Source organism: Macrobrachium rosenbergii, chromosome 41 (assembly GCF_040412425.1).
Source record: "Macrobrachium rosenbergii isolate ZJJX-2024 chromosome 41, ASM4041242v1, whole genome shotgun sequence".
In the NCBI taxonomy this organism is placed as follows: domain Eukaryota; kingdom Metazoa; phylum Arthropoda; class Malacostraca; order Decapoda; family Palaemonidae; genus Macrobrachium; species Macrobrachium rosenbergii.
In genome coordinates, this window is record NC_089781.1 from 53937737 (window position 1) to 53954095 (window position 16359).

General features: G+C 33.5%; 1 protein-coding gene across 5 annotated transcripts in view; it reads left to right on the forward strand.

The window, feature by feature from the left end:
- LOC136826864 (B-cell linker protein-like) overlaps nt 1-16359 on the forward strand; it is an 850768-nt gene that overhangs the window by 649094 nt on the left and 185315 nt on the right. For all 5 annotated transcript variants that reach the window (XM_067084364.1, XM_067084365.1, XM_067084367.1 and 2 more), the window contains one exon: nt 10044-10102. In XM_067084364.1, coding sequence (XP_066940465.1) covers nt 10044-10102 — 59 coding nt within the window. The remainder of the gene's footprint in view (nt 1-10043; nt 10103-16359) is intronic.

Consider the following 16359-nt stretch of genomic DNA (forward strand, 5'->3'; position numbering starts at 1 on the left):
CAGCCCCCCCCCACCTTCCAGTGTGTGGGTTCTGTCACAGGTAATGCCTTAAATGGAGTCCCTTGTAAATGAGGCACGCCCATAATGGATAGTAGGAACAGATCATTCTCCCATCTAAGGGTCAGTCTCAGTTTATAAAGCATAGGTTTGTGTTCCCGTTGGAACAGTTTAAAAGTTTTAAAAGTAATTTGTGGGTTTCCTGAGATACAAACCTACACATTTATAAGGGTATTTTAACCACCTCATCTGCCCTTCTAGTAATTGATCTATCATCAGAAAGGGAATAGGATCAGGAACAGAGGCTGATTAACTCAGTGGACGAGCTAGGCTGCATGAGGCCATGAGAAGTTGCAGGCCAAAGTGATAGGAATTTGATTATGACTCAGTGACAGATGAAACGTGCCTACATGATAAACTCCATTTATGAAAGCTTAGGTTTGTATCCTAGGAAAAATACAAATTAATTTTAAAATTTTTAATATATATATATTATTAATCAACACACAATCACATGTGTAAAAGAAATAAATTTGACTCACATCAGGATCGAATCCAGGTCTTTCAATTGAAAGGTAAGGGTGCTACCCACTAGGCCATACAATACTTGTATGGCCTAGTGGGCAGCTCCCTTGCCTTTCAATTGAAATACATGGGTTCGATCCTGATGTGAGTCAGAAATTTATATATATATATATATATATATATATATATATATATATATATATATATATATATATATATATATATACAGTATATATGTATGTATATATGTATATACAGTCATACCCCAAACTTACGCAAGGTTAGGTTCCAAACCCCTCACGCAAGGCGAATTTCCGTGTAAGTTTAGCATGGTCTTTAAAAATGCTAATAAATGCTTATTTCTAGAGTTTAAACACTGAATATGACCCTAATCATGCTCCCAAAGTATTAAACTAACTTTTAAATGAAATTAAAGTTACTGTAATTTCATTTAAAAATTAGCTTCATACATTACCCTTAAAAAAAGAAACAAATGGTTAACGTAAAAATGTAAGAGAGTGTGAAGATTAAAATCTATTTTTAGAAATCTTCTCAACTTTGTGTTTAAAAACTTCTTTATACTGTCACTTTCTTTATTCTTAAATGCTGTATGTCTATTTTTTAGAACAGTGCATTTACATTTCATAAAGGTACACATAAAATTAGATCAATTTAAAATTATCTACTTTACCGGTAAAGAAGTACAGAGAAACAGTAATACGTAGGTATAAAATGTGTGTGAGCACTAACTACGAGAGAGAGAGAGAGAGAGAGAGAGAGAGAGAATCCTTTGACCTGCTAATCAGCAACACTCCCCCTTCTTGTCATGTTAAATTGACATATCTGACAAGTTTGTCTTTGAGCTTCTCTTCAATGAATTACAAAAGATGCAGGAAAGATATTTGTTTAAAATACGTATCACATACGAATTTTGTAATTACAGTTATATTATTATCATCATCATCATTATTATTACTACTATTATTATTATTATTATTATTATTATTATTATTATTATTATTATTGTTATTTAAAAATTAGTACTTATTATTAGGTAAAAATTTACTTATCATACAAAACAAATAAGCATAATATGCACCATAAAAATTCTCTCATCTCGGTAAAAGAGAGAGAGAGAGAGAGAGAGAGAAATTATTATTTTTATTATTTAATTTATTTTATTTACACATAAAAGCTTGAAAACTTATAAATTACATAAAAGATTAAATATAAACGCTTTTGCAGGGTTTCTCAGTATTCGCAAATGTCCATTTTTCTGTGAAAAACTCATGTATGACAATTAGTTAGATTCCAATAAAAGTTCTTGTGTCTGTGAATTCGTGCAACTCGAATCACGCAAGTTCACTAGTATTACTGTATATATATATATATATATATATATATATATATATATATATATATATATATATATATATATATATATATATATATATATATATATATATATATAATATATATATATATATATATATATATATATATATATATATATATATATATATATATATATATATATATATATATATATATATATATACATACATACATACACATACAGTAATCCCTCAATTTTCCATATTGCCATTATCAGAAACTTGACATTCTCTAACACACTCAGACCAGGAATCAAGGCCCCAAAGATACATGATATACAGTTGTCCCTCGTGTATCGCAGGGGTTAGGTTCTAGAACCCCTGTGACCCTGTGATAGGTGAAAATCTGCGAAGTAGTGACCTTATATTTATTTTATTATTTACTGTAAACATATATTTTAAGGCTTTATTAACCCTCCCCACACTCTTATAAACCTTTCCCACACTCTTATAAACACTTCCAATGCACTTAAACACCTTCTACACTCTTGAACCTACGTAATAGTTCACAGAACAGAGCATCAACAGTGATAAAAATTTTCTTGTGCATGTAGTACATGTTACAATGATTTACTAATTTTCACATATTAATATTAATGTAAACACATTAATATGCTATTTCACTTACAGAATCCATTTAGTATACTGTTTACTATTTTGATCCGTTATCACCGTAATATGCATAAAAAAATCTGATCGTCCCACATTTGTAATGTTTACGTTCTGAGAATCAGCTGACTGAAGCTGCTCACTACTACCGAAAGAATTAGGAAAATAATTTTTTAGTTGCTAAAAGAAACAAATTTATTAATGAAATTATTTTTAATTTTGTACATAAAAGTTTATGATATAGTAATTCATATTTCATTGAGAGAGAGAGAGAGAGAGAGAGAGAGAGAGAGAGAGAGAGAGAGAGAGAGAGAGAGAGAGAACAAGAACTGGTGTTTACTACATACATATAAACGAAGTCTCAGCACAGTAGCTTGGGACGAGACTAAGTCTTGGCTTGACAAGTTGGCGATGAGAGAATATACAGTAACCTTGAGTTGCTTGCATGTGAAATTCAGATTTTAAATATTTTTACGGAGATTAGAGATGAAACATCAGCAGTGATAAAATATTCTCTTGTGTACTTTTAGATGCGTGATAATCATAGAGTCAACTACTAAACTTTTACTGAAGCACGGTTCAGTAAATCAGAGAAAGAAAAAATATGGCAACATGAACCTACAGTAAAAACAGTTACAGATGTCGGGACACTGGTTTTTTACACATATATAATGATAATAATAGATCAGTATAGTTTATTCTGTAAGTGAAATAAAGTTTTATTGAAATTTTGCTGTTTTTTCATTAAAAGATTGTATACTGGGGGAAAGAGAGAGAGAGGTTGAACTGGGGTGTTTATGTACACTCAGCAAGGAAAGTGAGGATACAGTTTTTTAAAATCTTAGGACATATATTGCTCAATAATGTGACATCTGGCAACTCTAGAAAGGGGAGGAGCTTCAGTCTTATCGTGTTTGTTTTTTTGCTAGACCTCCTATAACTTTCAATCATATTCTACGGTTCTGAAATCATTGATGCTTAATGCAGTAGTAAGCTTGACAGTATTCGTTCAAGTTGTAATTTGCAGCGACAGTTCTGAGCAAAACAAACATTTTTCCACATAACCTACCAAGTTACCTTACACAAATGAATTTATGACACCACAATGAACGGAATGCTTGCATAATCAGAAACGCGATCTTCCGTAATGAAATCAAGAGTTAAATTTGAGCAGTGTCCAACGAAAAACGTGTGGGGACAATAAAGGAACGAATGCAATGTTATGATGAGAGAGAGAGAGAGAGAGTTGCTGTTTTGTAAGCCTAGGCCTATATGTAGAGCTACTCATTTCATTATTTTTTTCTTTTAGAGATTGAGCGATACTATATTTGTAAAGTATGTTTTAGCAATGGAGAGAGAGAGAGAGAGAGAGAGTTGCTGTTGTGTAAACCTAGGCCTATAAGTAGGGCTACTCATTTCATTTTTTTTCTTTTAGAGGTTGAGCTATACTATATTTGTATAGTATGTTTTAGCAATGGAGAGAGAGAGAGAGAGAAACTATGGCAACGTCAAGAAACATCCAGTTACTTGTGTTTTCCCGCCGAAGCTCCCACGCTGCCACTCACATCATAGAGAACTCTCCTGCGGATTTAAATAGATTTGGTCAACCTACCCTAGGTGTCACAACATTTACTGCTATTAATTCCAGCTGACTTTCAACACCGTGAAATACAAACATGAATGTGTAAAAATTAAAGGAATTATCATTACCTCCTATGATGATGCAATAATAAGTCTGTTCATAACGGAAAACGAGTAAATATTGCCGTTCTGATGAACAGTACTACACCGAGATATCCATACACTATCTTTTAGATCTCTATGAACGAGGTCATCTGAGAAATTCTGATTACTTCGGACATGCATGGTGTTTTTAAGTATCTGAACGTTTTTGTTTTGCAGATTTAACATATATGATATAATTTGCATTGTATTTTCATATTCTAGAGAAATTTACCGAGATTATGTGTTTTCTGTAAGAAAAAAATTAAAATTCGATGAACGAAATCTAATGAAAACTGTATTCTCACTTTTCTTGCCGAGTGTACATTAGTAAGCTATTTTGTGATTTTGTGGGATTTTAATATAGCATTCTATATATTTTTTGCTGTTTACATTGATATTAATATTTGAAAATTAGTAAATCTTTTTTTATTATAAAAATTTTATATGTAGTCATGAAAATAAAAATTTTAGGCTAGAAAATGCATATTTTACCTCAAAAATAAAAATAAATACCACAAAATCCCGCGATATAGCGAAAAATCCGTGATACAGATTTAGATATATTGAATGCAAAAAATCCACGATGCAGTGAGACGGTGATGATTGAACCACGATAAGGCGAGGATGACTGTATATAAATTTCAAAGAATTTTAAAAAACTGCCCTCTGATGGTTGACAATGCTGTGCAGTCTCAAGAAAATGTTGGTAACTCCCGACGTTCGGACTAACCCGCAAAGGATTTTGGGTGGGTTGGGCGACCTCAAAAGTTTACATGGTGGGGGTGGCGGGTCGGATGACTTGGCACCATCAGAGAGGAGGGCCAGTAAGGCATGGTAGAGTGAGGCTCAGAGGTGTTGTTTTGGAAGGCGGGTGGACCTGGGGAGCAGATTCTATGGGTGGGAGGGGGTGGGGATGCAGTGTTGGATGGGTGAAGAGGGCCAGGTAGACCTGACTTGATAGAGCGTGTTTGGTTTTGTGTTTTTATGTCTATGATACAGTAATTCACATTTTATTAAAGGATATGCACAATACTGAGAGAGAGAGACAGACAGACAGACAGACAGACAAGCAAACAGGGATAGAACAGTAACCCAGGTATATTTACATCGAAGTGTAAGTTCAGTATCACACACACACACTCCCCTTCACTTTTTATTTATGTTTTATGCTACAATACTGTATTCTCATTTATATTTTTACTGTATTTTCTAATTTTTTATTCTTTCAAACCAAATGATAAATGCAATCATGTGTGTAGGATACAAGAGTGAGAGAAAGAGAGATGAAATATTAACAGTGATAAAATATTCTCTTGTGAACTGTTATGATATTTATGATAATCATACTTAGAGTCAACTAAACTTTTAATGAAGCACAGTGCATTAAATCGAGTAAAGCAAAAAAAAAAAAAAAAAGCAGCACATACGTACGCACTGATTCTGTGGCATGGGTAAACTTGTAAGGACGGGATTGAGTGACATACTGGCTGAGTGTTGACTGGTTTATTGATGGTTCCTTACTGAATGAATGTACAGAATCTTCGAAGATGTTATTAGCGTGTGCGGGCGGAAAACTAGCATCTACACACAGACAGAACAAAGCAGAGGTAACATTTCAGGCATCTGTGTTTGTCGGCAGACAAACAGGTGGCGATTGTGAGAGAGACAATAAACGTACAGTGATAAAACATATATCAGTGGAAAGGCCAGGAAATTCTACATATGGCCAATTGCATGAGATTCGAGGCAGATTAATGAACACAATGCAGTAGCATAATATATGTGAAATGGTGAGACGTTTGGCATCTTCACAAACGGAAACATACATACAGTTTGATACAGAAGATTCGGTGGAACATTATGAGTACATGATTAGAATGCTTGCATGGCAATGCAAGTAGTGGTGATAGTACATAAATTGAAACAACGATGGTTGGGGAGAAACACATGTTCTGCGAGTGAGAGAAAATGGGATGCTCTTGTTCTGTCTTGTCCCCTCCGATGGATGACGCACACACTCGCGTGTTTGGAAGAGACGGCATCGGTGCGACAGTCTCTTACAAACTTGCTGTAGTCTGTTTGGTTTTGTGTTGTCTACACATGAAATTCGCATTTTAAATATCTTCACGGTGATTAGAGATTAAATATCAACAGTGATAAAATACTGTCTTGTGTTCTGTTATACGTTGTGTGATAATCAGAATTAGAGTCAACTAAACATGAAATAAAATGGTACAGTATATCAAGCAAAGCAGCAAGAAAAAAATGTAACACGTACGTATGCAGCTCTCATTTGACGGCGTCATGAACTTCCTGGAGTTTTAGTTTTGTGTTTTATGTTTATGAATATAGTAATTCATATTTCATTAAAGGATATGTGTACAGTACTGAGAGAGAGAGAGAGAGATTCAGGGGGAAAACTAAGGTATGTTTATTCACCGTTAAACAAACGAATCGGGAAACAGTTGTTTTGTGATTTTGAGGTATTTTCCTCTCACATAAAGTATGTCAGTTTACCTTTGTATGACCATTTTACATTTGTGTACAAAAATAAAAGTAATAATTTCATTAATATATTCATTTCTTTGAGCACGTAAAAAATTATTTTCCTAATTCTTTCGGTATTAGCTCAATCAGCTGATTCTGGGAAAGTAAACATTACAAAAGGCAGGGCAGTCTTTTTTTTTATACATATTACAATGATAATTTATTACAGTATAAATGGATTCTGTAATTAAAATAACAGTTTCATTACCATTACCTTTATCTTAAATACAGCTGCAATAGCCTATTTTAACTTTGCAAATGGATACTGTGAGAGTAACACATAGGGTAGCCTAGGTCTTTAGTTCACACATAGCCTATACATTTTAATCTCGTGTGTGGTAATACAATATGGGGAACAACTTACAAGGAAGTTGCTGTATAAAAATTCGTTAATGGTCGTAAAACCATGGTAGACTGTGGGTAAACACAGGTAGGGTACTCGAGAGAGAAAAAGAAGGAGTTGCATTTTTTCAATGTATTCATGCAGTATATTTTGTTGAAAACGTGGGGAAAAAGGTAAATAATTGCCTTTTACATAAAGTTTTCAGTTTTTACTCACCATTATCCAACAAACCCTTGGCTCTATTAATCCAGATAATTGAAGGATTACTGCTTGTCACTAGAACCAATTAAGAAAGAAATGAAGTTTATTCAGATGCCCAGCCAAGATCCAATCTTGAGTCTGGGGTATCCAAATGAAGTAACAGTAATTACCTGGCCATGAAGAAAATTATAATTTTGCTCCTGCTCATACATACTTATATCTGTTGAATTCAGATACATTTACTAGAGCTGGAATAGAGCCACCTGTGCCATCATAGCCCAGTATTCGTTTTAGTGCTTTATTTTTTAGGGTGAAGGTTTATTCTCACAAAGAACAGATCGAAAATTAAATACAACTCTACTAAATGCATCTGAATTCGACCGACACAAGTACATATGAGCAGGAATAAACACATCTTTCTTTGTGCCCAGGTAATTACTGTAACCTCATTTGGATACCGTGGACCCAGGATAGAATCTCGGCTGAGCTTCTGAATGAACTTAATTTCTTTCTTAATTTGGTTCTAGGCCTCATAGTAAACAGCATTTCCAAAATGTGAAGAAATCATGATAAATCATGGTGTAAAGAGGGCATTGTAATCAATAAATACTACATATGTGTATGGTAAAAGTGACCAGTATATTATACACATATATTCACACACCTCACACATATAATATATATATATATATATATATATATATATATATATATATATATATATATATATATATATATATATATATAAATATATATATATATATATATATATATATATATATATATATATATATATATAATTGTGAGTGTGTGGTATGTGTATAATCCACTATATATATATATATATATATATATATATATATATATATATATATATATATATATATATATATATATGTATATATATATATATATATATATATATATATATATTATATATACTGTATATATATATAAATATATATATATATATATACAAATATATATATATATAATATATATGTATATAATTATATTTAAATAAAGTTGGCAATTTCAAAAGTTGGCAATGGAGCTAAATGTAGTGTAGTGGCAAACTGGAAGCGGGGATTGCGAAAGCAGCTTTCAATCGCACACGCAACAGAGTCTACTGAAATGCAGAGAGAGGCTCTGTTGATTATGAAATTAACATGCAGGCCTATCAAATGAAATAAACAAAGTCTATGGCTAGAGAAGGCACTTAATTTCACTCATTAGACTTGGCAAATGTAGCTCATCAAGCAAACGGACGTTGAACCACTGAGATGCCAGACGTAAAAGATACACAAGAAAGGAAAACTTTGAGATGGGAATACGAGAGAATTGCAGAAAATAGGCTTATGATATGCTCTTGTAGCTGTTTAACATCCGTAGACTTTTATTTGACCTTACCCAGATTTTGACCTTATCTGGCAGAGCCTTGGCTCTGTTATTGCAGATAATCGAAGGATTACTGTATCAACAGAATAATGGAAACTGGGAGATACGAGTCTATATTTGGCAACATTACATCAAGAAGTAACACGTAATTTTGCTGACTGAAAACTAGTACACAGCTGCATGCATCTCAGATGGTGCTCGTCCTTTTTGATACTTTAGAATCAAAGTTCTAAGTCTGTGATGATGGTAAAAACGTTAAGCATTTATAGCTTTGTAAAGGTCTCTAAAGATAAAAAACAGCAGCTAGATTCACCACTCTCATCAGTCATGCGTTAACCTGGGAACTGGCTTGGTTCAAATGTTTCTTCAATCCAGTTACCAGAGTTTTGTGAACAGAATATAGGAAAAATTTCATAAGATATGAAACGCTTGCTAATCGTGATTCATTTTCAGACCACGTATTTTCACGAGGTATGAGACTGAATGCACGACTAAACTTACAGCTGCGGTGAATGTGGCAAATTGTTGTAATCATGATTGTACTGTAGTTGTTTTCTCCAGCAACTGTTCCACTTCAGTCCAGCACTTGTCATTATATGATTATGTAATTGTTAGGACATAAGTTGATTCTTTTTGGGTAGAATGTAAATAGGTCATCAGAATGTCTCCAGCCACATGCTTTAAATGCGATGTCAACTGCAACCAGATGTCTGATTCTTGCCTGTACACCCGTTTCCAATTCAGCGATTACTATTAAAGTTTGTACATTTTTTTAACGCCTTGTTTTCACACAACTTTAAGCTTTGATAATTTTTTTGGTTTTGTTTAAAGCAGTGTTACTTTGAAATTTATTCTCAATCTAAGAACCAAGTAAGGTTTAAAACAGCATGCCTTATCTGAAAGATTCTACATCAAGTAGCAGATAAGAGTGAAGGGAATAGTTATCTGAGTCTAGTCCACATTGGTTAATGTGAAATGCTGATTCTGCTTGATTGATTTTGCAACTTTTTATATCTTTTTTTTTTTTTTGAGAAATCATGGCAGAATCAGAATTTTTGGGACTTACCTAGTTCCTAATTTTCAATAAGCCAGTAAAACATGCTGGAGAGCATTCACCTCCTTCATAAACACACATTCAGCATTTTCAAAATACAGGGGTATAATGGGATTGTGTTTCACATGAACTTGTAAATTTCTGTGACTCAACCCTATGTTATAGGTATCTGTAAAGTAATGTTTAATCATTAAACCTAAAATTGTGTTTTTTTAATTATGAATGTGATCATCTTATTTTCTTTTTTCAGCATTCCTTAAAAGACTGGCCTCCAAAAAAGCCATCCGAACTTTCTACTAGTCAAAACAGGTAAGATATGTCGTTGATGCAGTAATTAAAAGGTATGTAAACTGCTCTGAATATGGTTGAAAACTTTTGAATATAAAAGGACCAATTTTATTGACGTATCCAGGCTAGCCTGGATGAGGGAAGTGCAAAGCTTTAAAGGTTACGTGAATTTCTAAAACTTAACAAAAATAACCATATTTGAAACTTAGGTGACTAAGGACCGAAAGTATGTTTAGGACAGGAAACAGTATGGCTGCAATTACTGTCAAGGATTTGCTATTTATATGTGAACATATCAACTGCAACGGAATGGTTATTATGTTTAGTTTTATTTTCGCCACTTGATTCGCCCATTCTGTGAATTTTCAAGTTTGACATAGGTAGGAGAGTAGCCTTCATGGACAGTTGCCAAGCTTATATGTATGTTTGCTGTTGTGAGATGCGATTGTTTGATGAGAACTGAAGTTTAATGAAAGAACTAAACAGAGGGAGATGAGAAAGTTTCATAACTTAAGAGGAAGACAGCAGAGGAAGAGTGAGAGATCTTATGAAACCAGTTACATCATTTAAATCATTCCTCAGTTTATGAAAAGGGAGATGGTCAGAGAGAAAGGAGAAAGGGCATAAAAGCTTGGTCAAAGAGAAAGGAGAAAGGGCATAAAAGCTTGGTCAGGGAGAAAGGAGAAAGGACATAAAAGCTTGGTCACAGAGAAAGGTAACAGAAAGGACATAAAAGCTTGGGCAGAGAGAAAGGTGACAGAAAGGGCATAAAAGCATGGTCAAAGAGAAAGGTGACAGAAAGGGCATAAAAGCTTAGGCAGAGAGAAAGGTGACAGAAAGGGCATAAAAGCATGGTCAAAGAGAAAGGTGACAGAAAGGGCATAAAAGCTTAGGCAGAGAAAAGGTGACAGGAAGGGCATAAAAGCAAATCAAGTCAAAGAGAAAGGTGGCAGAAAAATAAAAGCATGGTCAGAAGATAAAGGAGAAAGGGCATAAAGCTTTTTAATATTTAAAGTTTTAAAAGCATGGTCAGAGAGAAAGGAGAAAGGGCATAAAAACATGGTTAGGGAAAAAGGTGACAGAAAGGGCATAAAAGCATGGTCAGAGAGAAAGGAGAAAGGACATAAAAACTTGGTCAGAAGAAAAGTGACAGAAAAGGCATAAAAGCATGGTCAAAGAGAAAGGTGACAGAAAGGGTATAAAAGTGTGGTCAGAGAGAAAGGTGACAGAGGGCATGGAAGCATGGTCAAAGAGAAAGGCAACAGAAAGGGCATGAAAGCATGGTCAGAGAGAAAGGAGAAAGGGCATAAAAGCATGGTCAGGGAGAAAGGTGACAGAAAGAGCTTAAAAGCATGGTCAGAGAGAAAGGTGACAGAAAGGGCATAAAAGCATGGTCAGAGATAAAGGTGACAGAAAGGGCATAAAAGCATGGTCAGAGGTAAAGGAGAAAGGGCATAAAAGCTTGGTGAGAGAGAAAAGTTGTAATGCATCTGATTGAAGTATTTTGATTCTCACCTGCAAACTTCGCAGAGTGTAGATTCAACCTTTACTGCTTTCTTGTACCTGCTATCGTGGAAGGGAATTTATTTTCGATGTACTAATATCTCTTAGAAAGGCATGATAGAGACGAGATCTGTAATTTCCTTACTTTAATGACAAAAGTTAAATTATAAATTCAGTACAATTTTTATGGTTACAGTTATGCAAATGAAATCACTCTTATAAAACAGTTCAGCTCAGTCTGTTCTGTTTGGGGAGCACAAAAGTAAGGGGAGACATAACTCTCACTGGTGGATGATAACTTGAATCTCGTGCTCTTCTCTGCTCCTCTGTCTCTGGAACCCCTGGATTTCTTGTTATCAGCAATCTCCACCTCCCTCTAGCTTCTTATTGGAAGGCTTTATCTGCAAGGCCTCCCCTCAAACAGTTGATTGGGAAGAACTTTAGTGGGTGTGGTTCAAATCTCTCCTTAGAGGACTTGATTGGAAATGATCTTAGGAGGGGGTGTGAAAGATCCCTCCCTAGAATGTTTGATTGGAGGGTGTTGAAGTACATCACTTTGTCCAGCCCTCAATTTCATGGAATTTCCATGAAAACGCCTCATGTTGAAGGCGGGGTTATAGATATGGCTGGTGTTAGCTTTTTGGCAGTGCTGAGTCATTACTGAGTAAGCTAAATCGTGAGACCACAGTTTCCAAATTTTACAATCAGTTTTATGGCCCTGGGCACGATATACTCGCTCACTGTTTTGAGTTCTTGGAAGAAGGTTTATTCAGTCAGCATTTCTTAGTTTTCGAGCGACAACAACCTAGGTGTTATCATTGTTCCCTCTGCCTCTCCTTTATTCTCTCTCTCTCTCTCTCTCTCTCTCTCTCTCTCTAATTCCCTAACACCACTCGGTCACGCTATCTCACACTGCCCTCAGTGTGATAAAACTATAGTTCAAATGGACAAGTGTAAATCTACACATAAAATAAAGTACTTACATGATTGCCCATAAAGTAATACTCTCAAAAATAAATTGCACAAATTGTGTCAATGTACTAATGTTAAAAATTAAATCAAGAATATATTGTAGAAAACTCACACACTACACAATGAGTCATCAGTTAAAGAAATATAGGCTAAAGAATATATATATATATATATATATATATATATATATATATATATATATATATATATAATATATATATATATATATACAATGAATTATTACACTAAAAAAGGTTAATTGCAACAGTGAATACATAATGAAATCAATAACATATAGAGAAATTAGCAATAAATCATGTCTATAAGATAATTTTTCTTCTTCCTTGGCCCATTTTATTTCTGTTATAATCTTCTCAATATTTGAAATCACTACACGTTTGACTAAAATTGCGAACACGACAATCACAATCAATATTATGATCAAATTGAACAGACATAGAATTGGTGAAACCTTTTCTTTGTAATAAGAAAACTCATCTACCAATGGTAACTCATTCAGTTGTTTTAACTCTAATTGAGACAATTTAAATTCCTTTATATAATTAGAATAGTTTATGTATGGGATATTCTTATGATAAATAATTTCTGTAAAAACATGAGGTTCATAATATAATTTATTTGGGATAACTAACTTGCAAGACTTGTCAAAAGCATGAACATTACTGAAATTAATTTCAGTACTTAGATTATGGCAGTTAATTATTGCTGTTACAGTATTTAGTGAAAATACAAAAATTGACTGTTCTACTAGGATGGAAGCAAAATGGTGTTTGGATAATTGTGTACACAATTTGGTTTCTTGATTTTTGTTTTCAATTATTTATTGAACACAAGGATAGGCATTAGTAGTTTCGTAAAGGTTGTCAAGGTTACAGATGTATTCCTTATCCTTTAAAATTATGCAATCCTTTAATTGAACATCAGTAATAAATGACATCATTAACCCATGTTCTTCTAAAGCACAAATGGATGTTGTTGACTTTTGAAATGATTACATTTTCCTTTATCAACATGGGGAAAGGATGTATGGACATCAGTACATCTGCATCTTTTTGATTAAATGGTAACACTAAAATAATTTTATTTTTAACCACCTTGGTGGTTATTAAGTTGTAATATACCATGACATACTTTACCATAGGGGTATAATGCCCCTCTACCAAAAAATCATTAATTATGCCTTCTAACTCCTTGGAAGTAATTAATGTTGGGGTTAATATTCCCTTATAGGCTAACAAAATTACATTTAACATGTCTCTATGTTCTTGCAAGAGAGTTTTAACATTACTAATGAAAGTACTCAAAACTGTTAATTTTCTACCATATTCAGTTCTTTAGTGATGTTTTTGTTTACTGTATTAATGAATATCTTTAGTTCTTCTAACTCTTGGTTATTTAAGTTTTGAGAAGTGATAATTTTGTTGAGCAAAATGCCTCTTGTTGCTGCCCATTTTTCTAATTTATCTATACAGGCCCTTTCTTTTTCTACATACAGAAACAGTTGATTGAGTGCTGTTCCTATAAAAAGTAAGAGGGATCTTTTGGATCTTGTATTTAACACGTTTCCTATGTCATTATCTAATTTTTCCAACAATGGTAAGGCACTGTTATTATCACTTCTTTGTATTATTAGTTTGAGTTCCTTTTGAACATCTTTCAACGTCATTTCATTGATAAGCACTGAGGTCACATCTATACTTACAATACCCAAGTCTTTTATTAATTTCACAGATCCCTTTTTCTCTAGTAGTGCACCCTTTCGGATCACCACCTCGGATGACACACAAAGTAGGGTTATGATAACCAAGAGAAGCCGCATGTTTGTATCTGTAAGAATGAGCCTTATCAGATATTCTTTATACATGAGGTATTTAAATTTCTACAAATACATTTTACATATGATATTTCAGTTCAACACTTTACATAAACTTATCTTTTTCTTAAGTTATATTTTTGTTTTATGTGTTCTTCCTTATCTTCTTTCAATAAATTTATGATTTGTTTATTGGACCAAGCGTCTGTTTTTATTACCTTTACATGATTGCTATGAACAATTCTTTCTTTTAGATCACTCTCACTTATGGTCTTTAGCTTATTTAATTTTGACACTTCTAATACTCTATAAGGACCATGAAACTTTGGAAACACTTTTACATTAGGACCTTCTGGAATATGATTCTGAACATATACCTGAACACCTACTACAATGTCTGGTTTAGCTGTATTTTTGTCATAGTACCTTGCTTGAACATTTTGAGATTCTTTAAGTCTAGTCCTCGTCTGTTTGATCGTTTCATACGTACGTCTAGTTTTCCATGCAATATAGTCATCATAATTATAAGTATGTCGGGGTGGTGTGGCATCATCTAGTAAGGTATTAACTTGGTTTAGTCTTTTTGATAACCATAAATAAGTAGTGTGGTGATTCTCCTGACTGTCTCTGCTGGCAGTTTCACTGTTTCATTTACAGTATTGTTTATAGTAAACTGTACGTCTTCCAAAGTTCTTGTACAAAGTTCTTGGCATCTTCACTACAGTGTGGCCAAAAATAATTTCTGCTTATGATTCTACTTGTCTTTTTAATTCCTGGATGTCCTGCTAACTTATATGAGTTGGTTAGTTTTAAAACTTCTCTGATTAGTGTTTTTGGGATGTATAAACGAGAATAACCATTCTTCTCTGTTGGTCTTTTATACAATAAACCATTGATTAAAACAAAATCAGGTTTTGAAGATTCATCTGTCATAAACTGTCCTATTATCTATCTGATTTCTGTATCCTTTCCTTGTTGTATTTGTATTCTTTCTAAATCTAAGTCTACTACTTGACAGCTAAAACAAAAAGTATTAGTGGTAATGCATTTTCTGTTTCTTCTTGGGATCTGGATAATGCATCTGCTAGTGTATTAAATTTTCCTGGGATATATCTGAATTCTGGAGCAAATTCTAACACACTAATGAACCATCTATTGAACTTCATGTTATTTGTAAAAGTTCTCTTCTTAAACAAATCACAAATGGGTTTGTGATCAGTAAGTACATTGACTTTATGTCCTAGGATTATGTCTAAATTTCTTTAATCCCCAGTATAATGCTAAACATTCTCTTTCTATTGTGCTATAATTTCTCTCTGCTGCATTTAAGACTCTACTGGCATAATATACTGCTCTCATTCTGGTTTTGTCCTTTTGCAATAATACAGCCCCTAGCCCTGTACTTGAGGCATCACAGGCTAAGTAGAAGTCTTTGGAGAAATCTGGGTAGACTAATACAGGATTCCTTGTCATTTTACTCTTTAGCGTTTGGAAGGCTGTCTCTTGCTCTTTATTCCATTCATATTTGACATCCTTCTTTGTTAATTCTGTTAATGGTTTGGCTGTTGTAGCAAAACCCTTAATGAAAGGTCTATAGTAACCTACCATTCCTAGGAATTGTCTCAATGCTTTCAAATTTGTAGGAGCTGGATATTCAACTATTGCCTTTATCTTGCCTGCTTGCATTCGCAGTCCTTCTTCACTAATTACATGACCTAAATATTCCAAGGATTTCATTAAGAATTGACATTTCTTTAATTTGATTTTTAGTCCTGCTCTTCTTAATCTTTCTAGGACTATTTCTAAAGTTTTGAGGTGACTTTCTAAATCTTTACTAAAAATGATAACATCATCTAAGTAAACTGCAACATTTTCTATATCTCCTAGTATTTGTAGCATTAATCTAACAAACGTTAAAGGAGCCGAAGTGAGTCCAAATGGCATGACTTCAAATTGTAAGTGTTCTTTA